At 47.5% G+C, this 25,414-nt stretch overlaps 1 protein-coding gene across 1 annotated transcript in view; it reads right to left on the bottom strand.

Moving 5' to 3' along the window:
* Positions 1 to 25,414, bottom strand: part of apoltp (apolipoprotein lipid transfer particle homolog) — a 293,932-nt gene that overhangs the window by 182,850 nt on the left and 85,668 nt on the right. Inside the window, exons 16-18 of the mRNA XM_080207085.1 lie at positions 13,958 to 14,127; positions 2,874 to 3,033; positions 1,379 to 1,458 (exon numbers count right to left, since the gene is read on the bottom strand). Of these exons, the coding sequence (XP_080063211.1) occupies positions 1,379 to 1,458; positions 2,874 to 3,033; positions 13,958 to 14,127 (410 nt within the window). The remainder of the gene's footprint in view (positions 1 to 1,378; positions 1,459 to 2,873; positions 3,034 to 13,957; positions 14,128 to 25,414) is intronic.

Genomic DNA, 25,414 nt, shown 5'->3' with positions numbered 1-25,414 from the left:
ACTTTAGTGAATACAGGCCCTTTCAAAACACTCTCTCATCGGACAGTCCCATCAACACATGTACCAGCAGAATGAACCTCCTCTGCACTCCCTCCATGGCATGTATATCCCTTCTTAGATAGGGAGACCATAATTGCGCACAATACTCCAGCCTCTGTCACATAATCCCTACATTGCAAAAGGAGGCCATTCAGCCCATCGAGTCCGCACCAACCACAATCCCACCCAGACTCTATTCCTGAAACCTCTCATATTTACCATGCTAATTCTCCTAACACTAGGGTTAATTTAGCCTGGCCAATCAACCTAACCTGCGTATCTTTGGAGTGTGGGAGGAAACCGGGGCATCTGGAGGAAACCCACGCAGATATGGGGAGAATGTGCAAACTCCGCACAGACAGTGACCCGAGGCCGGAATTGAACTCAGATCCCTGGTGCTGTGAGACAGCAGTGCTAACCACTGCACCATCGCACCACCCTGGGATTTCCCATTGACGGCGCCCCACACTGCTGTGAGACCCGCGGCAGGATTGTACCATCAGCGGGACCAAAACATCTGAACATTCTGGCCACCGTTTGCCTTCCGACTTGCATTCCCTGGCAGCTGGGAAGCAGGCGTAATGAGTTTTAAGCATGACGGCATGCACGCACACACTCAGAACAAAGTCCCCTGTCACTCAGGTACATAAAATTCACATTCCCGCACTGCACCCCTTTTGAAAACATTCACAGCTCCCTTTACAACCAGAATGCAATCCAAATTGCCACAAAACCCGCGGCAGTGATCAACAGTCCTGTTGCGGAGATGCCGGCGTTGGACTGGGGTAAACACAGTAAGAAGTCTCACAACACCAGGTTAGAGTCCAACAGGTTTATTTGGTAGCAAATGCCACTAGCTTTCAGGCCTCTGACCCTTTGTCAGATGGGTGGAGAGAACTCTCCGCTCTTCTGATGAAGGAGCGGCGCTCTGAAAGCTAGTGGCTTTTGCTACCAAATAAACCTGTTGGACTTTAACCTGGGTTGAGAGACTTCTTACTGTGATTAACGGCAGATTAATGAAGTTGTATTGAATTGATGGTGGGGGGGGGGGGGGGGGGGGGGGGTGGGGCCAGATTCAGACCTTTGAAAGGAACTATGAGAACAAGTAGCATTAACACAGCAGGGTATAAGATGTGCAAAGTAGTCATGATGTGGAGATGCCGGTGTTGGACTGGGGTAAACACAGTAAGAAGTCTGACAACACCATGTTTAAGTCTAACCGATTTATTTGATATCAACTAAATCGGTTGGACTTAAACCTGGTGTTGTCAGGCTTCTCACCATAAGATGTGCCACAGACATGGTTTAAAATGGAGAGACATCCTTGTGCCAGTTGTACCTTGACGTAATACAAATCTTTGTCATCAATGAGAACCTCCAGCAGTCCTGCGCGGGAGTGTTGCATTTTTGTAATCTCCCCTGCAAAATCAAAATCAGGAGCGTTAACTGTGCACATATGTAACAGGCGTGCCAGTGTGAATACAGCTGCATTGTAAAACTTGCCAGAGCATGATGCTTACGGGGAAAAGAAGAATTTCTTTATTACTGATCCTGGATCTATTCGAAGCTTTACTGTATAGGTGGGGAAGAGAATCCAGCCACAATAATGGCAAACTTCCCAGAATGGAGCGCACGATAAGAAACAGCAGTCTCCCGCGAGGATATCGTGCAGAACTGTAACCCAGCTCTCATTCGATAAAACCAATTCGAGGGAATATCAATTCATTTCAACAGGGAGCTGGACAAGTACTTAGCTCAACAACAACAGCCTGCATTTATTTAACGCCGGAGTCAAGATGCTTCCACAAGGCAAAAGCAAAACGCAACGGAGGCTACAAATCTGATGCAAGTTTCGTTTTCATTTATTAGTGTCACAAGTAGGGCTTACATTAACATCGCAATGAAGTTACTGTGAAATTCACAGAGTCGCCACACTCCGGTGCCTGTTCAGGTACATGGCGGGAGAATTTAGTATGGCTAATGCACCTAATTGGCACGTTTTTTTTTTGGGGACTGTGGGAGGAAACCCAAGCAGACACAGGGAGAACGTGCAGGCTCTGCACAGGCAGTGACCCAAGTCGGGAATCGAACTTGAGCTCCTGGCGCTGTGAGGCAGCAATACTAACCACTGTGCCACCGGTGACAGAGAATGGTAGGGAAATTCAGCAGGTATGAGGAACAAAACAGAGTTAATAATTGTGGCCTGGAATTTACCGTCAGTATTCAGTGTTAGTCTTGGGATAAGGGATAACAAATTTTAAACAAAGTTAAGGAGAAGCTGCTTCTCCCAAAAGGGGTTGTGAATCTGTGGAATTCGCTACCCCAAAGTGCAGTGGATACTGGGACAGTGAGTAAATTTAAGGAGGAGTTTGACAGATTTTTAATTGGTAATGGGGAGAAGGGTTATGGGGAAAAGGCAGGAAAATGGGGATGAGGAGTCCAAAGATGTGCAGGTTAGGTTGATTGGCCGTGCTAAGAAATTACCCCTTAGCGTCTAGGGATGCGTAGGTTAGAGGGATCAGTGGGTATAATATGTAGGGATATGGGGATAGGGCCTGGGTGGGATTGTGTTCGGTGCAGACTCGATGGGCCGAAGGGCCTCTTTCTGCGCTACGAGCATATCAGCCACGATCGATGGGCTGAATGGCCTGATTTTGCTCCTATGCCTTCTGAGCTTATGACCTTAAACATTTGGAAAAGGTGGGGGCTAATGACAAAGTCTTGTTGTGAATTTGCCCTCTTAATCAATCCATGACTACAGTGAGGGGCACCTGACTTACAGCACGCTTCCGATAGACTTCATTACTGAAATTTGCCTACACAACACATCTTACCATCTATTTTTATCTTTTTCTTTGGATGAATAATTTTCGCTGACAGCTTTCTTTTTGAGTAGTTCAGTTGAAAGTCAACGGCTACATCTCTGTTGATAACTGACTGTGGAGTTCCCATGAAGAAATGCAGTACAGCCTCACTGGGAAACCAGCTATTCTTCTGAAAGAGAAAAACGTATTTGTCAGGATGTCTGAGCAGTTCTCCACGTTCGAGGCAACATTTAACCACAGAATCCCTCAGGTGCAGAAGGAGACCATTCTGTCCATCAAATCTGCACTGACTCACCAAAAAAAAAAGCATCTCGCACTTCCCCACCACCCCATCCCCGTAAACCCACACATTTACCATGGCTAATCCGCCTAATCTACACATCTTCGGACACTAAATGGCAAATCTGGCACAGCCAGTCCATCCATACCTTTGGACACTAAGAGGCATGGCCAATCCACCTAACCCGCAGATCTTTGGACTGTGGGAGGAAACTGGAGCACCTGGAAGAAACCTATGCAGACACGGCAAAAAACATGCAAACTCCACACAGCCACCCACCCACAAGGCTGGTATTGAACCTGGGTCCCTGGCGCTGTGAGGCAGCAGTGCTAACTACTGTGCCACCACGATGCCCACTTGGAGAAAGCAGCTCAAATACAGCTGGCATCAATCAGTATCAGTAAACTGCTCTCAAAAGTGATAAAATGAGAGGATGAATCTTTGCTCTGGAGATTGAATAGACTGGGAAACAGTCTCATTCCTGATGTCCAACTGCCCTAGTTGAAAGGCCATTTGATCTACATAACCTCCAAGAGAGTAGACCCAACAAGAATCAAAAGATAGCAAAAAATGACAATAAGCTTGAACTTCATATTCATAGAATAGAATTATAGAACCCCTAGAATACAGGAGGCCTTTCGGCCCATCGATCTTGTGCCAACAACAATCCCATCCAGGCCCTATCCCCGCCATCTGCCACATTTACCCTGCTAATCCTCCTGACATTAAGGGGCAATTTAGCCTGGCCAATCCACCGAACCAGGACATCTTTGGACTCACTGATCATAGAACCCTACAGTGCAGAAAGAGGCCCTTCGGCCCATCGAGTCTGCACCAAACACAATCCCACCCAGGCCCTACCCCCATATTCTTACATATTATACCCGCTAATCCCTCTAATCTCCGCTATGCTGGACACTGAGGGGCAATTTCTTAGCAAGGTCAATCAACCTAACCCGCACATCTTTGGACTGTGGGAGGAAACCGGAGCACCTGGAGGAAACCCATGCAGACACAGGGAGAACGTGCAAACTCCACACAGACAGCAAGAGGCCATTTGGCCCACTGAGTCTGCACTAACTGTCTGAAAGAACATCCCACCCAGGCGCTCCCCTTCACCTTATCCCCATATCCCCACATTTATACCATGGCCAATCAACCTAACCTGCATATCTTTGGACTGTGGGAGCAAACAGGAGCACCCGGAGGAAACCCATGGAGATATAGCGAGAACATGCAAACTCCACACAGACAGTAACCCAAGCCAGGAATCGAACCCGGGTCCCTGGTGTTGTCAGGCAGCAGTGCTCACTGCTGTGCCTTACTACGCTATCCCGAATGGGCTCCAGAACTAATAAATTCATATTAATCCAAACTCAATTGTCAGAGGTGCCAAAATTCAACTCGAGCTGGTTGTAAAAGTGGCACGGTAGCACAGTGGTTAGCACTGCTGCTTCACAACTCCAGGGTCCTGGGTTCGATTCCCGGCTCGGGTCACTGTCTGTGTGGAGTTTGCACATTCTCCTCGTGTCTGCGTGGGTTTCCTCCGGATACTCCGATTTCCACCCACAGTCCAAAGGTGTGTGGGTTAGATTGATTGGCCATGCTAAGGAATTGCCCCTTAGTGTCCAGGGTAGCGGAGGTTAGAGGGATTAGTGGGTATAATATAGGGGGGTAGGGCCTGGGTGGGATTGTGTTCAGCACAGACTCGATGGGCCGAAGGGCCTCTTTCTGCACTGTAGGGTTCTATGACTCTAAGAGGGATGGTGGCAGTTCAGCCACTTGTTAAGACACCCCAGTCCGATCTTTCTGTTGGCGCTGCAGTGTAAGTTGACGGCCTTGTGCTCCCAGAGTGCCAACAAATACTTCAAGAGGTCATTTCCTATGGCTGATTTTCATAGACTCGTCCCAGGACTTAAATCAACAGAAATTTACACTTCTTTCACCCCAGATTCCCAGAATTTTTACTAAAAGAGAGTGAAGCATTTTGATGAAAAGCAAGCCCGATGCCCATAATTATCAGTGCAGAAGGGACTGCAACAAGCCTGTTCATTGACGAAAAATCACCTTCTGGCCAAACTCTACAAACTGTTTTTTTTTTGATGATTTATGAGTTGGTTGGCAAGCATTTTAATGAAAGGGGGTCAAGCCACACATTTCAAATCCAGACTAGCTGCAATTTATTAAGACGTGTGCTTAATTTGCAGCTTTCTGATTGCCCCAAATATTTATTTAAATGCTGCTTGGCTCCAGCGACTGCTTCATGGAAAATTATCCGCCCGCCAATTCGAAATTGTGACGTCTACTGGGAGCCTTTGAAGAAGAAAGAGGCAGTATAGAGTCGCGGATGTGCTGCTGCTTCTGGCACACGTAGGCAGGTACATGGCAAAAATAGAGATTGGAGTTCTCTCGTGCCTGGTTTATGGGGATGGGCATGGAGACGGGAAGATTGGCAGAAGGGTGTGCCCCAACACCTTCCTGCCTCTACGCCATATTTACAGCGGAGAAAAAAATAAAACAAAATAGAATCCCTACAGCGTGAAAGGAGGCCATTCAGCCCATCCAATCTGCACTGACTCTCTAATAGAGCATCCCATCCAAGCCCTATCCCCCATACCCTGCTAATCTCCCTAGCCCACACATCCTGGGACACTAAGGGACAATTCAGCATGGCCAATCAACCTAGCCCGCACATCTTTGAACTGTGGGAGGACACCGGAGTGCCGGAGGAAACCCACGCAGACACGTGGAGAATGTGCAAACTGCAGTGACCGGAGGCTGGAATTGAACCCGAGTCCCTGGTGAAGCAGCAGTGCTAACACTGTGCCACGGTAGCCCTAGATAGCAGGCAAACTCCCTGCCTGGAGTCTAACTGAGCCACATAAATAAGCAGTACTTCCTATCTCCATGGTGCCCACATTGGGGGTTCTCTTCCCCTTGTGGGGAGCACACCCAGCGAAACATGGCAGTGGGCTCCAGAGCGGGGGGCTGATTTTGGGCACCCGTTGTTTTACTTGCTGGTGCCAAGGGCTACTCTTGCTGCCCATCCTGTAGCAGTGACGTGACCTGTCCAACAGACACACCAACACCCTCATTATCCACTGAGGGTTGCCAGTTTGATCCTGGTGTCACCAGGCCTTAGTTACCGTCATCGATGGGTCAGCGCTAGTGGTGGAGATGCTGGGTTTCTGGATCTCTGATTGGGCCAGCGACTCTTTGGGAGGCGGGGGGGGCTCCTATCTTTGGGGGCAGCAACTATTTCATTGGCCACTGCTGGCAAGATGCCTTTCTTGCTGCCTGCCTAAGCACAATCACCTCCTACTTTCAGCTCCAGTGGCAGGACCTTCACCATCGCAGTAAAATTCAGCCCAGAGTTTCACTTACCTGCCTAAAGTAGTAGAGCGACTAGCTCCTTTAATATCCCTGTCTGGACAGGTTGGTGATCTTCAACAGAACCTCAGTTAGGCCTCATTTAGAATATTGTGTACAATTCTGGTTGCCTCACCACAAGAAGGATGTGGATGCTTTGGAGAGGGTATAGATGACGTTTACCAGGATGTTGCCTGGTCTGGAGGGCATTAGCTACGAGGCGAGGTTGGAGAAACTCGGTTTGTTCCCACTGGAACAGCAGAGGTGACCTGATGGAGGTTTACAAGATTATGAGAGGCATGGGCAGAGTGGATGGTCAGATGCTCTTTCCTGGGGTAGAAAAGTCAAGTACGAGAGGACACAGTGTGTGGGGAAAAGTTTGGAGGGGATGTGCGAGGCAAGCTTTTACACTGAGGGTGGTGGATGTCTGGGACAGGCTGCCCGGAGAGGTGGTGGCTGCAGGTATGATAGGGGCATCTGGATAAACTCATGAATAAGATGGGCCTGGAAGGATATGGACTCTGAAACTGCATACGGTTTTAATTGAGGCAGGCGTCATGATCGGTGCAGACTTGGAGGGCCAAAGGACCTGTCCCTGTGCTGTAATATTCTTTGTTTTTTTATCACTGGCAATGGATAGTTTATGTAAAATTACTTCATGGAATATGGGTGTCTTTGGCTGGTCCATCATTTATTGTCCATCTCTAATTGCCCTTGATTTGAGTGGCTTGTTAGGCCATTTCATAGCAACTAGAAGCAGGAGGAGGCCATTTGGCCCTTCAAGTCTGCTCTGCCATTCGTTTTGTGCATCATCAAATTCAATATTCTGGTCCCCCACTTGCTCCCAGATCCCTTGATCCCTTTAGCCCTGGAGCTGTATCGAATTTCTTCTTGAAATCAGACCATGTTTTGACCTCAACTACTGTCTGTGGTAGCGAATTCCACACATTCACCATTCTCTGGGTGAAGAAATTTCTCCTCATCACAGTCCTGAAGGGTTTACCCCCTTATCCTCAAATTATGACCCCTAGTTCTGGATTCCAACCCCCATTGGGAACATTCTTTCGGAATCTACCCTCTCTAACCCTGTTAGGATTCTATAAGTTTCTATGAGATCCCCTCTCATTCTTCTAAACTCCAGCGAATATAATCCTAACCGACTTAGTCTCTCCTCATACGACAGACAAGCCATCACAGAGGGCATGTTAAGAGTCGCAATGGTTCTGGAGTCATGTGTGAACCAGATTGAAAAAGCACAGCAGATTCCCTTCCCTAAAAGGATGTTAGTGAACCAGATGGGTTTTTATGATAATCAAATTGGGATTTGAACCAGGTCCCCAAAGCCTTATTCTGGGTTATTTCTGGATTAGGCTACTGACAATACCACGATGCTTTTGCCTCCCATGACTGCCCTTGCAGGGTAATGAGAAGTAGAAGGTACATCGCTGCCCCCTTGCTTCCTGAGTCCAAGCCTGAACCTCCACCTCCACATTTCTTCAATTAGGTTCTGGGAGCTGTATACATTCAGAAAAATTAGCCACACGGAGTAGATGGTTCTGCAAATTATGGTTGAAAAGAGAAGCTAGCGAAGCTCTCCCCACACTTAGAAAACCCCAAAACAACTACTGTCTGATGTGGTTCTGAGATGGGGCAGCACTTGCTGAACACTCCTGAGTGTGCTAACACACTCGCAACCAATGTAAAATCATCAGATGAGCTTGTATTGTGGCTCATTTACACTTGTTGGAAGCAACATCCATTCTTACCCAGGGATCTGTCTCCGCAAACAAAAGGAATATGTTCAAGCCTGGAGGCTTTTTTGAATTACCTGGAGCTTGTGGGGTGGCGGGGCGGCCTATAGTCCCCTGTTGCGTTCTCCAATGGTAACACCTCGGCCAATCAAAGCCAATTCAGCACCCTTTTCCCTTGTAGTATAAAGTGTTGTGATCATTATGGGTGGCACGGTGGTTAGCACTGCTACCTCAGAGCACCAGGAACCCGGGTTCAATTCCCGGCTTGGGTCACTGTCTGTGTGGAGTTTGCACATTCTCCCTGTGTCTGCATGGGTTTTCTCCAGGAGCTCTGGTTTCCTCCCACAAGCCAAAGATGTGCGGGTTAGATTGGTTGGCTGTGCTAAATTGAACTTCAGTTTCGGGGGGCGGAGGGGGGGGCGTAAATACATGGGGTTACAGGGATAGCGCCTGGATGCAATTGTTGTTGGTGTTGGGTCAATGGGCTGAATGGCCTCCTGCTGCACTGCAGGATTCTATGAAATTTGGAATTGTGTTTGGCTTGATGAATGGGAGGTGAAAAGCTTTGGCAATAATGAAGCTCTGTACTTCCAAGCAACCAACGTGCAAACTGTTTGCAGAATTGCTGGGCTGTGCTCTGGTGCTGTTCCCCTCTAAGGGACCCTGCAGGTAGAAGGCAGGCAGTCACTGCTACGGCTATGCTGTGAAGGTGGACACTGGTGCCAGTGAGAATTCCCAATGTTGGCCTTTATTCATTCATTAATTTGCAGGTGGAGGCAGTATGACTTCTTCCCCACTTGCCAATCACTTTGCTCGCCAGTTTACTTCAATCTATTTTTGCCTAAATGTGGCCAGGGAGATACAATCCCAATTCTGTAAACAGTGAAAACAGCAGCAAACATGTTGTGGTTCAGAACGTTCTTGGCTTGAACTAGTTGCCCAATCTGAGTAGCCTCTACTAATGTGAGAGGAAAGCTTTGAGAATAACAGATGCACAGCACACAGTTTAATGTCCCCCATCTTGTTAATCAATCATAGAATCCCGACAGTACAGAAGGAGGCCATTTGGCCCATCGAGTCTGCACCAACCACCCAGGCCCTATTACCATAATCCCACGTATTTACCCTACTAGGCCCCCTGACACTAGGGTGAATTTTGGCATGGCCAATCAACCTAACCGGCATATCTTTGGACTGTAGGGGGAAACCGGAGCACCCGGAGGAAACCCATGCAGACACGGGGACAAAGATAGTGACCCGAGGCCAGAACTGAACCCGGGCCCTGGCACTGTGAAGCAGTAGTGCAAACCACTGTGCCACTGATTTGGAGATGAAGGGGCATTTAAATAGGCAGGCAGGCGGGTGGGTGGGCACACTACTGCCCTCTCACCTCCATCCTGATTAAGTCAGTGAAGGGAAGACTTATGGATAGTCTTCCTACTCTGTTAAGGGCAATTAATGATGCCTATAGGGCCTCATCCCGCCAGCGGTGAGCGTCGGACATGCCCAAAGCAAATACTGTCAGGGTGACTTCTGGGGAGACACTGGGGGTGGTGCTTGTTCAAAGGCACTCAGTGCCTGATTGAGGAATCTAGATTAGGAAGCATCTGCTATCCAACCCCTGCCTTTGCTGCCAACCCCCACTTCTCCCCCTCCACTGTAACCCCCCCCCAATCACTATCGCCCTCCCACCATCACCTGCAGCTTGGGGTCCCTCAGAGATCTTGGGTCTCGGCATGTTTCAGTACCAGCAGCAGCCACTATCTTCCCAGTGGTGCTGGCGAGCAATGAAGAGCTGCCAACCACTGATTTGCTGGCAACTTGCAGCAGGTGAGACAGCAACCCTCTCTCCCCCAGGGTGGGGAACATTCATCCTGGAGAAGGTCCACTGTGACCATTTAATGTGGCTGGCCTTCCCAAACGGCATTTCTGCTGGCTCTCCAGGCAAGAGCCAAAGCCTACATTAAATCCACCCATACGTTGCTAAGCTGCACTTAGCAAAACATTCATCTCAGTCCCAGGACATGACTGGAAGAATTCCTCAGGATCGCGTCTCGTTGGGTCAATCGTCTTCAACTGTTTCCTCAGTGACCTTCTGTCCATAAGGTCACAAGTGGGGACGCTTACTGACGATTACCCAATATTTAGCAACATGTCAACCCCTGAGACGTCAAAGCCATCCTTGTCTGCATGTTACAAGACCTGGACAACACCCAGGCTTGGGTTGATGAGTGTCAACTCAAGTTCGTGCCACACGAATGCCAGTCAGTGACCAACCCCAACAAGGCGCTCACCACCTCCCCCTCTCGACATTCAACGGCTTGTTTAATTCTCATTGTCGCCAACAGGAGGAACGAGGACAGCAGACACGTGGGAACACCAAGACCTGCAGGTCTGACTTGAAACTTGATCTTTCCACTGTCACTGGGTTAAAACAATCCCTTCCTAACAGAAATGTGCACGTAACTCTGTTGCCAGGACTGTGGGGTTTAACATGGCAGCTCACCAACACCTTCTAAAAGGCAATTAAGGAGGGGCAGCCTTGCCAGCGACGTCCCGATCCTATGAGTGAATAACAAAAATTGTAGAACTTATGATGAGCAAAAAAATGGAGACAAGGGAGGTATTTTTGGCTCAACATAACCCTCGTATTCTCAAGAGCCGCAGAGAAAACTACTAACTTGGCCGCAACTCAATAAATAGATAATACTTCCAAGAGGATCGTGTGGCCGGAATCCCAGTGGCTACTTTTCATGGCTTTGTAAAACCACAGTGGATCATTCTTGACATTTACTCAATGGCATCTCGATATTTTCACTTATTTATTGAGATGCACTCTCATACTTTGGCAGTGTAGAGTCTATCTGCAGTGCATGCAGCGTCATTGGAAAATAAAAGTGGGGACACATGAAAAATAATAGCAAAACTGACCAAGATATTAACTGCTCTTGCCTCTCACAAAACAGGCAGAAAGCAGTGACTAACATACAAATTAGGAACAGGCATTGGCCATTTTACACCTCTAGCCTGCTCTGACATTCAGTAAGATCATGGCTGATTTAATTGCGACCTCAACTCCAATTTCCTTCCCTGTCTCCTTTCACTCCCTTGTCAATCGCCAATCTACGTAACCCAGCCTTTAAAAATATTCAATGACCTCACCTCCTCCCACAGACTCACAACTCTCAGAGAGGAAAAAAGATTCTCCTCATCTCCATTTTAACTGGGAGATGCCTATCGTTATTCTAAACTCCAATCGATACAGGTCCAGCCTTTCCGTCATCGGAAAACCCCCTCGCCCCAGGAATCAGTCGCGGGAATCTTCTCTGAGCGGCTTCTCATAGAATGATGTCCTTTCATAAAGAAAGGCACCAAAACTGTCCCCCAGATTTTCAGCGTGACTCTCTCTGAGGCAGTCTGCAGTACTCAGAGTGTGGGAGATTCATTTTGAAAGTCACACTTAAAATAAAACAGCTGAAAACATTTTGAAAATCCCACTAAAAAAAAACAGTAATAGGCATGAACCTGCTTTCTGTACATTTCCATTCATTCTACTATTAACCTGCCCTGTAGCCAGATATTAACCTGTCACCCTATCTTCAAACACCACTGGTTACACAGAGTCACACAGGCCTGTCATGGCGGGGTGTCTCCTCAAGGGTAAAGGATAAGTATCGTTCCCGAGAGAGAGGGACATAATTGCATTAGAACTGAACTGAGAATCAATTTGACCTGCCATAGGATGAGAGGCCTCAGCATTTGATGTTAACTGTTAATGGTTACCTGGCCCCCTCCAAGGCTTTGCTGGGATTTTGACCAGAGCCTGGATCCCTCTCCATCTTCCCACATCTGCTGGGACCACTAATTTTTTTTTATTCATTTGAGGGATATGGGCGTCAGTGGCTGGCCAACATTTACTGCCCACCCCTCGTGCCCGAGGGCAGCTGAGAGTCAACCACATTGGAGTCACATGTAGGCCAGACCGGGTAAGGACGGCAGATTTCCTTCCCGAAAGGACTTGGGTGAACCAGATGGGTTTTTCTGACAATCGACAATGGTTTCATGGTCATCGTGTGGAGATGCCAGTGTTGGACTGGGGTAAACACAGTAAGAAGTCTGACAACACCAGGTTTAAGTCCAACCGATTTACCCTGTAAAGCTCTTGTTTACTGTGTGAATATAGCTAGATCTTGTTCTTTCAATTGTCACTTTTTACACCGTCCATTGAAATGTAAGAAAGATTTATTTGATCGTAAACTCACAAGCTTTCGAGGTTCCCCTCTTCGTCAGGTGAATGGAGAGTTCTGGCCTCAGACAGAGCATATAGAGCACAGACAGTTTACAGATTACTGATTAGAATGCAAATTAAAATGCAAATAAGATTTGCATTCTAATCCGTAATCTGTAAACTGTCTGTGCTTTATATGCTCTGTCCGAGGCCAGAACTCTCCATTCACCTGACAAAGAGTTGAACCTCGTAAGCTAGTGAGTTTACTATCAAATAAATCGGTTGGACTTAAACCTGGTGTTGTCAGACTTGTTACTGTGTTTCATGATCATCAGCAGATTCTTAATTCCAGATATTTTGGACTGAATTCAAATTCCACCATCTGCCGTGGTGGGATTTGAACCTGAATCCCCAGAACACTAGCTGAGTTTCTGGGTTAATAGTCTAGCAATAATACTACTAGGGTATTGCCTAAGGTTAGGTCAGAAACTTATGTAGAATCTAAATGGATGTCAGGACTGTGTGTGTTGGCAAATGTGTTGTGCAAATTGCATTAAAATTTACCATCTGGGGTTAAGAGCAAAAATAGAACATAGAACATAGAACATTACAGCGCAGAACAAGCCCTTCGGCCCACGATGTTGCGCCGACCAGTTACAAAACAATGACCCACTAACCTAAACCAATCCCTTTTCGTCCATAAACCTATCCACGGATCTCTTAAACGCCCCCAAACTAGGCGCATTTACAACCGCAGCAGGCAGGGCATTCCAATCCCTCACCACCCTCTGGGTAAAGAACCTACCCCTGACATCCGTCCTATAACTACCCCCCCTTAATTTAAAGCCATGCCCCCTCGTGCTAGATTTCTCCATCAGAGGAAAAAGGCTATCACTATCCACCCTATCTAAACCTCTAATCATCTTATATGTTTCAATAAGATCCCCTCTTAGCCGCCTTCTTTCCAGTGAAAACAACCCCAAATCCCTCAGTCTCTCCTCATAGGACCTCCCCTCCATACCAGGCAACATCCTGGTAAACCTCCTCTGCACCCTCTCCAAAGCCTCCACATCCTTCCTATAATGTGGGGACCAGAACTGCACACAGTACTCCAAGTGCGGCCGCACCAGAGTTGTGTACAGTTGCAACATAACGCTGCGACTCCTAAATTCAATCCCCAAATGGTGTTCTTAGAATGGAGTTCCTAATTCAATTGTGCTTCAAATCACTTAATTTAAATTCTCTGGACAGCTTGATCTTTAGGACTAATAATGGAAAGGCCAGTGGTGTTCCCAAGACAACGAGTCAATATTTCATTCCAGATACTGCAGCGACTGACACAACATGGCATGCATTGATTAAACATAATTACATTAAATGCTGCTGCGCAGTTAACTTTGGGCCTAAGGTTCTTTGCGCCTACCTAATCCTTTTTGTTTTGCCCTGTACAGGAAGGAAGGGGTACCTGTGGAACGTAGGAGTACGCTGCCTCCAGCAGATACTGTTGTAGTTTTTTGTCTCGCTTGATCAGCATTACAGACACTTCAGTGGGGCCGGAGAGCGGGAATGCAGGACCCGAGGTTCCCGAGGGATACGACACTTCCGAGCAGATCTGCCATCCAATTTGTCTGGAGACTGCGAAGGGAAACAAGAACGTCATTTTTAAGTAGTGCGTAGGAGTGATGCATATAACCTAGGGACAGGTTATTAGCAGGACATCTTTATAAGGCTCTCCAAATTTCAGTGACAGCAAGGCTGATGTTCAAGATTGGAATCTTTTAGGCATTTTAGTCGTGCAAGGTGGTGGGTGTGAATAATCTCGACCTGGCAAAAAAATCACACGCAACAAAGTGAAGGTCCAGTCAACATGTTTGCACACGCAGTGCATTAGCAAATGGAGGAATTAAACAGAGCCATTTAGTCCACTAATGACGCAATTACATTGCAGCTCTGGTGTCGGAAGCAATTGTAAAAGCTTTCCAATTGCCAGAAGCACCTCAAGAGCTCATTTCTCTGGCTTTTCCAGAGATTAGAGCATTAGCAGCACAAATCAAAGCACTGCTGGCTCGATACCTGAATACAACGGGACTGACTGTTTAATAATGTTTATGGAGTCACAGAGGTTTGTAGCACGGAAACAGACCAACTTATCCAAGCTGCCTTTTTTTTTCAAGAAGACCACTAAGCTAGTCCCAATTGCCCGTGTATGGCCCATATCCCTCTATACCCATCCTACCCATGTAACTGTCTCAATGCTTCTGAAAAGACAAAATTGTACCCAACTCTACGACTGTCTCTGGCAGCTTGTTCCAGGCACTCACCACCCTCTGTGTGAAAACGTGGCCCCTCTGGACCCCCTCTCCCCGAACAGTGCATTGATTACTTTTCCCTGACCATTGCAGCTTTATGTCACTGTTTCCGTGTGGCCCCCAGTGTACAGAACACGAGCAAAGTACGTTCTTAGAGTTCCAGGTTGATACAGAAAAAAAGTGACATTTACTGTCCAACCCATTGGAACTACTTGTGTTTGGTTCTACTCTTCCCTCTCCAAGCATAGCATTGCGCTGCTAATACTGGCTTCTTTACCTGTTTCCCCCACCCCTCCCTATTCATTACCTCCAGTGCTGCTCAAGGACCTATGTTTGACGAGATCTTCTTCATTTGTATGATAGCCCTTATCTATCTTTATGCATATTCATGTCCAGTCGACAATTCAAAGGGGCATCAAACCTCTCCCAAAGAGCAATTTACTTCTCCAAAGGGGTGGTGGACCTGGGAAAGATGCTCTGTCAGAGAGTCGGTGCAGACTCGATGGGCCAAATGGCCTCCTTCAGCGCTGTAGGGATTCTATGATGCTATCACGTGACGCAAGACGCTAATCCTCTAGAAGCTTTTCCAACGTGTGAAGGAAATCCAGCTTCTGTCAGTACACCCCGTGTCACAGGTCGCTCGCTCCCCTCTGCTGCCGTCTGGTGGTACGTCTCCTGCCTCAGCTCCAATCCAAGATGGCAGCCCACATCCAATCAGCTCAGATACTACTTCATTCACAAAGTGATGACACTCATCTCGACCTTGAAGAAAAACTTCCCACAAAGATCAGGCAATCTCTGTCTCGTCGATTTTCTCCCCCCCCGAATATTAACTCAAATATTTCAGAGTTGGTGGGATCAATGGGTGCTATTCAGATTGGCGGTTGGTGACTAGTGGAGTGCCCCAGGGGTCGGTGCTGGGGCCTCAGCTATTTACCATTTATATAGATGATCTGGAGGAGGGAACCGAGTGTATGGTGTCGAAATTTGCTGATGACACCAAGATTGGTGGAACGGCAAATTGCGCGGACGGTGTGGAAAGTCTACAGAAGGATCTAGATAGGCTGGGCGAATGGGCCAGGAAATGGCAAATGGAATTTAATGTTGGCAAGTGTGAAGTTGTCCACTTTGGTAGGAATGATGGTAGGAAAGACTACTACTTACATGGCGAAAAACTGCAGAATGCAACTGTGCAGAGGGACCTCGGGGTCCTTGTGCATGAGTCGCAAAAACCCAGCTTGCAGGTGCAGCAGGTGGTCAGGAAGGTGAATGGGATGCTGGCCTTCATAGCGAGGGGGATTGAATATAAAAGTAGGGAGGTCTTGCTGCGGCTGTACAGGGCACTGGAGGCCACAGCTGGAGTACCGTGTGCAGTTTTGGTCGCCGCACTTACGCAAGGATATTTTGGCCTTGGAGGGAGTGCAGAGGAGGTTTACTAGGCTGACTCCAGAGTTGAGGGGGTTGAACTGTGAGGAGAGGCTGAATAAACTAGGCTTGTACTCATTAGAGTTTAGAAGAATGAGGGGAGATCTCATTGAGACCTATAAGATGATGAATGAGATGGATAGGGTAGAGGCGGAGAGGCTCTTCCCGCTCAGAAAGGACAGTAGGACGAGAGGGCACAGCCTCAAGGTAAGTGGGGGGGCAGTTTAGAACAGAGTTGAGGAGGAACTTCTTCACTCAAAGGGTGGTGAATCTCTGGAATTCTCTGCCCGTTGAAGTGGTGGAGGCTGCCTCGCTAAATATTTTTAAGACGCGGGTTGATGGGTTTTTGATAGGCAAGGGGATTAAGGGTTATGGGGAGAGGGCGGAAATGTGGAACTGAGACACGACAGATCAGCCATGATCTTATTGAATGGTGGGGCAGGCTCGAAGGGCTAGATGGCCTACTCCTGCTCCTATTTCTTATGTTCTCATGCTCTCCAGGCACCCGGCAACCTTGATGTCACCAATCAGGCTAAGCAGCCAATCACGTTGAAGTATTCTCACAGGCTGCAAATCCAGAAATAAAATGCATCTTCCACTTCAACAGAGAGCAAAGTGAGCGATGGGGACACGCGCATGGGGTTAATGCAGACGCCAAAACATCACAGGCAAATTTTTTGGAAAGACTATTTTAAAAAGTTTCCTTTGAACATGGCGGAGAAATCGGATAGTCCACAAATATAAAATTTGCTACGCTGGCCAGGAAAGAATTTTCAGCACTCATTCTGAAGTTAGCATGAAATTAAAACACCAGCTACACCTCACTGAACAAGAATGTCCACAGCCTGAATAACACTGTCAAAGGACAAATTCTCCAAAGGTCGGGTGATTTCTAATTGATTGCAGTTTGGGTTGATTTCCAGGCTCAGCTGCACACGTGCGGATTTCGGAAATTACTGTCACTTACAGAGGGAAACGCTGACAGTTTCACCCTCATTACTACCAATTAAATCCAAAACATGATTCCGAGAGAAAAAGCCTCGCAGAAAACATATGGAGCGCACCCTTCCCTGGGAACAGGCGAGGCAAGCAGCTGGGAGTGCTGAGTGTTGACAGAAATGTTTCCGTGTGCTGGGCTCTGCGGTTGCTTTCGATGGCGAGGCTCAGAAAGCAGGAAGCTCACGGATACGACATTAAATTTAAAACCGCGTTGAAACTGTATTCCAGTTACACTGTTCGCACACGATATTAGATAACCCGACCGGGCACGACCAGGCTAGTGAGCTCAAGTTAAAAGCAGAAGCCAGCGCACTGCAGCCAATTGTCAATTTTAACCCACAAACTGCCAAGAAACCCATTGGCTCCTCCAGTTTAAAATCTCACCCCGACCCCGACCCCTAACCAAACTTAGTTCTGATATTTGGGTGGCACGGTCGCACAGTGGTTGGCGCTGCTGCCTCACAGCGCCAGGGACCCAGGTTCAATTCCGGCCTCGGGTCACTGTGTGTGTGTGTGAGAGAGAGTGAGTTTGCACATTCTCCCCGTATCTGCGTGGGTTTCCTCCAGGTGCTCCGCCCATAGTCCAAAGATGTGCAAGTTCAGTGGATGAGCCACGCTAAGTTGACCCTAGGGGAACTAGCTAGGGGAAACGCACGGGGTTATGGGGATAGGACGTGGGTGGGATTCTTGTTGGTGTAGACTCGATGGGCTGAATGGCCTCCTTCTGCATTGCAGGCATTCGATGATCCCAGGCAGCAACTGTGGAGTGGAGAGGAGAGAGGGAGAGATCAGTGTACTCAGGGAGAGAGGGGGTGAAGATGCAAGTCTTAAGGGAAGAGATAAGAAAAAACAGGGAGGTGGGAGTCAAGATAAGCACGGGTAAGCTCTGTTTGATCATGGGCTGTGGACCAAACGGGAAATCAAATCCAACACTTTAGTGGAAAGGCACATAATCCCTTCATTCACAATCCTTGATTAGGGGCAGTACGTTGGCAAGTGCTCAGCACTGCTGCCTCACGCTGCCAAGGACCTGGATTCGATTCTGGCCTCGGGTCACTGTCTGTGTGGAGTTTGCGCATTCTCCCTGTGTCTGCCTTGGTTTCCCCCGGGTACTCCGGTTTCCCCTCTCAGTCCAAAGATGTGTCGGTCAGGCGGACTGGCTGTCCTAAATTGGTCCTTAATGTCCAAAGATGCGTAGGTTAGGTAGATTAGCCATGGTGAATGCATGGGTCAGATGTTCTTTCGGACAGTCGGTACAGACTCGATGGGCTGAATGGCCCCTTTCTGCACAGTAGGGATTCTATGGTTCTATTTCAGTGCCAGAGCAGAATTGTTTCATTTACTTCAGCAGAAAGTTTGGACACTGATCCCGGGAAGAGATTGGTGTTGGTATAAGTTTGAGAGCGACTTCTGCATGAGTGCAGACCCCTGGCCAAAGCCTTTACTTTGACAGAGCCTTTCGCACTGACCTCAGCCTCTTCAAGCACTTGGCAAGCAAGGTGCTGAAACATAACACAACTGAAGGCTTGGGTCAGATAAACTCCTCGCAATTCAAATGGAGACAAAAGAAACTACTTCCAAAGAGATGAAGCTGGCAGGCAGCAGGGTTGAAAAGACAAGAGACTGCTTGTGTTGGAGCAGATTTCTATCCCGGCAGCTGCTAATGATGAACTCCCTGAAGTCATCAGCTAATGGGTCTAACACCAGAATGGGCAGCAAGTCCCCATCCGCTTCCTGATCGCTGTGGGATGCTGGAGCTTTCCTTCTCCTCATCTGGATCTAGTTTTCGATATCCGCTCAAGTGTAATCCTCAGAGGAAATAAGAGTTTCACAACCAATTTATTTGCTTTGCCACAGAATGGATGCGCTTGGCTCTACACATCAACAGGAAATAACAAACTGACCGACGAATATCGAAGCACGAGGGTCGCTCGTCCTGTCCCCGAGCTGGCGAGGAAGGACCCGAGTGGAGGACATCTCAGGGACCTCCCACGATACTGGCAACTTCAGTGTCCGAGCCTCCTGTCCAGGTTCAAGTCCCATGACTGTAATCATTCCGGTCCTCCTCGTCAACAGTTAGACAAATAGGAATTATTACAGAGAGGCAGCTACACAACAGACAGAGGAATGAAAGCTGTCGCCTAGACCTTGAAGGGTTGGGGACAAGGGAAGATGCAAAATTGGAAGAAGTTTGAACAGTTGACAGTATATAGAATCACAGAATCCCTACAATGCAGAAGCAGGGCATTTGGCCCATCAACTTTCCAGAGAGAAATCCCACAACACCAGTTTAAAGTCCAAACAGGTTTATTTGGAGCAAAAGCAGCAAGCTTTCGGGACAGCCTCTCCCTTGGACAGATGACTGGGTGGCTGGTGAGATCCACATCAGCGACTTTCCGACAGGGCATCCTACCCAAACACTATCCCCATACCTCAGATATTTACCACGACTCGTTCCCCCTAACCTGATTATCTTTGGACACTAAGGCTCAATTTAGCACGGCCAATCTACCTAACCCGCACATCTTTGGACTGTGAGAAGAAACCAGAGCACCCGAAGGAAACCCACGCAGACACACGGAAGAACATGCAGACTCCACACAGATAGTCACCCAAGGCTGGAATCGAGCCTGGGTCCCTGGCGCTGTGCCAACCATTGTGCCGTCTGTGGGGATATGATTCCTTCCACTTAACTGCTGAGCAGGGGTAAATAAAACGATGCTCATGATCGAGTTTTCTGTTGGTGGTCTTTATCGATAGCTGAAACCGTTGCAGAGTACGTAAGAACACAAGGAATAGGAGCAGGAGTAGGCCATCGAGCCCTTTGAGCCTGCCCCGCCATTCAATAAGATCATGGCTGATCTGAAGTCGATCAGTTCCACTTTCCCGCTTTCTCCCCATAACACTTAATTCCCTTGTCTGTCAGAAACCTATCTACCCGTGACTTAAATATATTTAGCGAGGTAGCCTCCACCACTTCAACGGGCAGAGAATTCCAGAGATTCACCATCCTTTGAGTGAAGAAGTTCTTCCTCAACTCCGTTCTAAACTGCCTCCCCGTTATTTTGAGGCTGTGCCCTCCAGTCCTGCTGTCCTTTCTGAGCGGGAAGAATCTCTCTACCTCTACCCTATCCATCCCTTTCATTATCTTATACATCTCTTCTAAGATCCCGCCTCATCCTTCTAAACTCCAACAAGTACAGACCTAGTCTATTTAGTCTCTCTTCAGAGTCCAAACGCCTCATCTCCGGTATCAGCCTAGTGAACCTCCTCTGCACTCCCTCCAAGGCCAATATACCCTTGCGCAAGTGCGGCGGCCAAAACTGCACACAGTACTCCAGCTGCGGCCTCACCAGTGCCCTGTACAGTTGCAGCAAGACCTCCCTGCTTTTATATTCTATCCCCCTCGCTATAGGTGCCATTCAACCTGCTTGAAGGGAGCTAATACTAAGTTAGCATTGCGTCATTGAGCTGTAGCTAAAGCGGGTAGAGGCTGGCTTGACTCTGAGGGGCTTTACATTTTATTAACACATATTACTTAGAAAAGACTGTATATGGGCTGGAGGAGTAAAGACATCTGGGAGGAGAAATCCACAAACTATTAAAAGCAATGGAGGTTAATAAAGCCATTTTCTAAGAAAAAAAAGCAAATTAAGCATTGGATGGATTGAAAAGTAGAGAGGTTATGTTAAACCTGCGTCAGTCTTTGGAGAGAAAAGCAATCCCATGTGTCAGGCACTTAAGGTTCATTTGGGTATAGATTGTATTGCCATCCCTCATTCAGCTACAATCAGACATGGAAACACAGGAGGACTCAGGTCCGCAACTGTTAGAAGTAAAATGAATGCAAAGGATTACTGATTGGTTTTGCTTCTCCGCTGACCTACCTGATGCTTTTGGCAAATGCCTCCCCTCTGGAGTCTTTTTTCTGATTATGCAAATCGCCGCATCCATCACAGGTATCAGCTTACTAACTTGCTCAGTCTGTCTCTTCAATATCGTTCAAGAGACATATTGTCAGAGATTTTCATCTTGAACGCATCCGAACAAACACAAGAGTGCCAAATTTCAAATGGTTGTATGCAGTCAACCTTTTCTTGGCAAACGTAAGGAATATGTTCAAGACTTGCACCTTTTCTGAATTAGCCCGGAGCTGGGGATCCTATAACTTCCTGTTCCTTTCTCCATGGCAACGCTGTGGGCCAAGCATGGCCCACAGCCCATGATCAAACAGAGGCAGGGTCGACTTGCTAACCAGTATTCATTTCCGCCCAGTATAAACTGATCATTTGAAATTTGGCATTCTTGTCTTTGTCCTGATGAGTGCGAGGCACAAAGCCTTGGCAACATGCTCTCTCTTTTGAGCAACATTCAGGTTCTATACTGCCAAGCGACTGCCTCTTCAATGAACCTTCAGCAGGGATGTGGCAGAGATCCCATCAATAGCCAGCACGGTAGCACAGCGGTTAGCACTGCTGCTTCACAGCTCCAGGGTCCCGGGTTCGATTCCCGGCTCGGGTCACTGTCTGTGTGGAGTTTCTCCTCGTGTCTGCGTGGGTTTCCTCCGGTTTCCTCCCACAGTCCAAAGATGTGCGGGTTAGGTTGATTGGCCGTGCTAAGAATTTGCCCCTTAGTGTCCAGGGATGCGTAGGTTACAGGGATGAGTGGGTATAATACGTCGGGATGTGGGGGTAGGGCCTGGGTGGGATTGCGTTCGGTGCAGACTCGATGGGCCGGATTCTGCACTGTAGGGTTCTATGATTCTAAACCCCGTAAAGAAACGTCAGCAGCAGCTGTAGAAGTTCCAAACAAACTGAGGCCCACCCACCATGTTCTCAATTTACTGTTCAACTATTTGGTGCTTTTTAAGGAGAAACGGCACTCGTCATGGAAAATTATGGGCACCACTGGCAAAGTCAACGCCTCCGAGTAAAGAGCAACGGAACGTCGAGAAAATCTCCCTCTAACCTTCCCTCAGTCACCCTTCTTTTCACGTTCCACCAGCCAGCTTGTCTTATACCAGCTGGTGAAACCACACCTGTGGGTATTGCATGCTCCAGTGTTTGATATGCCTGAACTGAGGCCTCTTAACAGCCTGCCTTGCTCCATGTACAAGGTAATCCACTCAACATCACAATGAAACATTGTTCACCGTCATTCCACGACAATCCAAAAATGACTGATCTTTAACAAAGTGAATTTGATGGCACAGTGTAGAAAGGATAGAGAGAGAAAAAAGTGACATGTGTTTCTGCTTAACTGAATGATTAAGTCCTTCAGTGAGACAAGCGACTCTGTTCCTCTGCCAGAATCCTGCTACGACACTTGGCAACGATCAAGATTGGTTCTTATTATTTCCAGAGACACAGCTGCAAACTTTTTGGGTCATGGATACTTTTTTTCATTTCTTCACGGTGCTGATAATGACTGGAGAACATGGCTTCTAATTCTCAGCACATTTGATTTGATTTATTGTCACGTGTATTAGCCACACAGCGATAATATCATTTCTTGTGCGCTCTACGGACCAAGTGTACCGTTCATAGAGAAGGAAAGGAGAGAGTGCGGAATGTAATGTCACAGTCATAGCTAGGGTGCAGAGAAAGATCAACTTAGAACGAGGGAGGTCCATTCAAGAGTCTGACAGCAGCAGGGAAGAAGCTGTTCTTGAGTCGGTTGATAGTCAGACTTTCGTACCTTTTTCCTAATGGATGAAGGTGGAAGAGAGAATGTCTGGGATTTGTGGGGCCCTTAATTATGCTGGATGCTTTGCGAGGCAGTGGGAAGTGCAGACAGTGTCAATGGATGGGAGGCTGGTTTGCCTGATGGATTGGGCTACATTCACAACATTTTGTAGTTTCTTGCGATCTGGGGCAGAGCAGGAGACATACCAAGCTGTGATACAACCAGAAAGAATGCTTTCTATGATGCATCTGTAAAAGTTGGTGACAGTCATAGCAGACATGCCAAATTTCCTTAGTCTTTTGAGAAAGTAGAGGCATTGGTGGGCTTTCCTAACTATAAAAATTTGAAGCTCTTGACCCTTTCTACTTCATCCCCATTGATATCGACAGGGACATGTTCTCCTTTACGCTTCCTGAAGTTGATGACAATCTCCATCATTTTGTTGATGACGAAGGAGAGATTATTGTTGCCACCGGTTCGCCAGGTTCTCTATCTCATTCCTGGACTCTGTCTCAATATTATTTGAGATCCAACCCACGACCCACGTGGTATCATCAGCAAACTTGAAAATCGAATTGGAGGGGAACGTGGCCACACAGTCATAGGTGTATAAGGATATAGTCGGGGACTGAGGACACAGCCTTGCAAGGCACTGGTCTTGAGGATGATTGTGGAAGAGGTGTTGTTGCCTATCCTTACTGATTGTGGTCTGTGAGTTCAGAAGTTCAGGATCCAGTCGCAAAGCCGGGAGCCGAGGCCCAGGCCACGGAGTTTGGAAATCATAGAACCCTACAGTGCAGAAAGAGGCCCTTCGGCCCATCGAGTCTGCACAGAACACAATTCCCCCCAGGCCCTACCCCCATATCCCTACATATTATACCCACTAATCCCTCTAACCTACACATCCCTGGACACTAAGGGACAACTTCTTAGCACGGCCAATCAACCGAACCCGCACATCTTTGGACTGTGGGAGGAAACCGGAGCACCTGGAGGAAACCCACGCAGACACGAGGAGAATGTGCAAACTCCACACAGACAGTGAGCCGAGCATCGAACCCAGGACCCTGGAGCAGTGAAGCAGCAGTGCTAACCCACTGTGCTACCGTGATGAGTTCCAGAGGAATAATGGTGTTGAAGGCTGAGCTGTAGTCAATAAATAGGAGTCTGATGTAGGTGTCCGTGTTATCCAGGATTGAGTGCAGGGCCAGGGAGGTGGCGTCTGCTGTGGACCTGTTGCGGCAGTCGGCGAACTGTAGTGGAACCAAGCAATCCGGGAGGCTGGAATCGATTGGTGCCATGACTAGCCTTTCGAAGCAATTCAGAATGACGGACATCAGAGACATTGGCCGATAGTCACTGAGGTACCGGGATGATGGTCGTCTTCTTGAAGCAGGTCGGGACCTCAGATTGTTGTAAAGAGAGGTTGAAGATGTCTGTGAATACCCCCTGCCAGCCAATCCCCGCAGGATCTTAGCGTTCATCCAGGTACCTCACCCGGGCCAGTCGCTTTCTGTGGGTTGGCCTTTGAAAAAGCTGCTCTGACATCTGCAATGGTGACCTCAGATACAGATTCATCCAGGGCGTGCTCTCGCTGACCTCTTGCTCAGGACAGGCGTAGAATGCATTCAGCTCAGAGCTCGTCAAAAGAAAACTCGTGGCACTTAGCCAGGTTTGGCAAATAATTGCCTTTCAAAAAGAAGGTTGACTTTGGGAAGCGATCCCACTTCCACAGCACAATGGAAATAGGAATGAATGCAACCCTTTTTGACTCTGACGTACTTACAAAAACTGCTATTCAAATTGTTAGTAATGGATACCTGTGTTGGGGGATCAGAACAGGGACTCCGTATTATAAAGTTAGCCTAGATCCCATTTTATTTGATTTTGGTTTTCGGTGTTTTTCTCCAGGTATGAATCTGCTGACCCACTAGATACTTTTTAATTAAAACAAACTTTAGTTGAAAACACAGTTAGAATATAACAAAAAGGAATTGGCATACCTTTAGCCAATTAAAATACTTAAATATGACAAAGTATAATTCCTAACAGCAATATTTCTATAGTTCCAATTTAAGCAACATCCCCATAGACATAAATTGACTTCAGTACCAATTCGCATCAAAAACAGATGTGCTCACGTGGATGTTAGATTTTCAGCTTTTTGACCCCTCTGGACAGATACAGAGAACCACCTGCCTTTTGACTCCCATGTAGCAGTTTTCAGAGAAAGATCTACTTTCAAGCAGCAGAATTTCAGAGAAAGAGATCTATTTTCTGACAGATCCCAGTCTCCAATCTCCAGAGAAAGAAAGAGACAGACAGAGGGCAATTTGTTTCTTCTACAAATCTCAAACAGCAATTGAAGTGGATTTCTTTCTGAGACCCTAACCCCACCAGTCAATCAAGCTAATCAAACCGCACTCTGAAAAGCTCTTGGGGAAAGCACCAAAACACTGCATTAATTCAGATTAAAACAAACATTCCAGCAATTATAATCAATT

The sequence above is a fragment of the Carcharhinus amblyrhynchos genome, chromosome 18, assembly GCF_965287045.1.
Source record: "Carcharhinus amblyrhynchos chromosome 18, sCarAmb.v2.hapA, whole genome shotgun sequence".
NCBI classification, from domain to species: Eukaryota; Metazoa; Chordata; class Chondrichthyes; order Carcharhiniformes; family Carcharhinidae; genus Carcharhinus; species Carcharhinus amblyrhynchos.
This window is presented reverse-complemented; position numbering and strand designations above follow the sequence as displayed.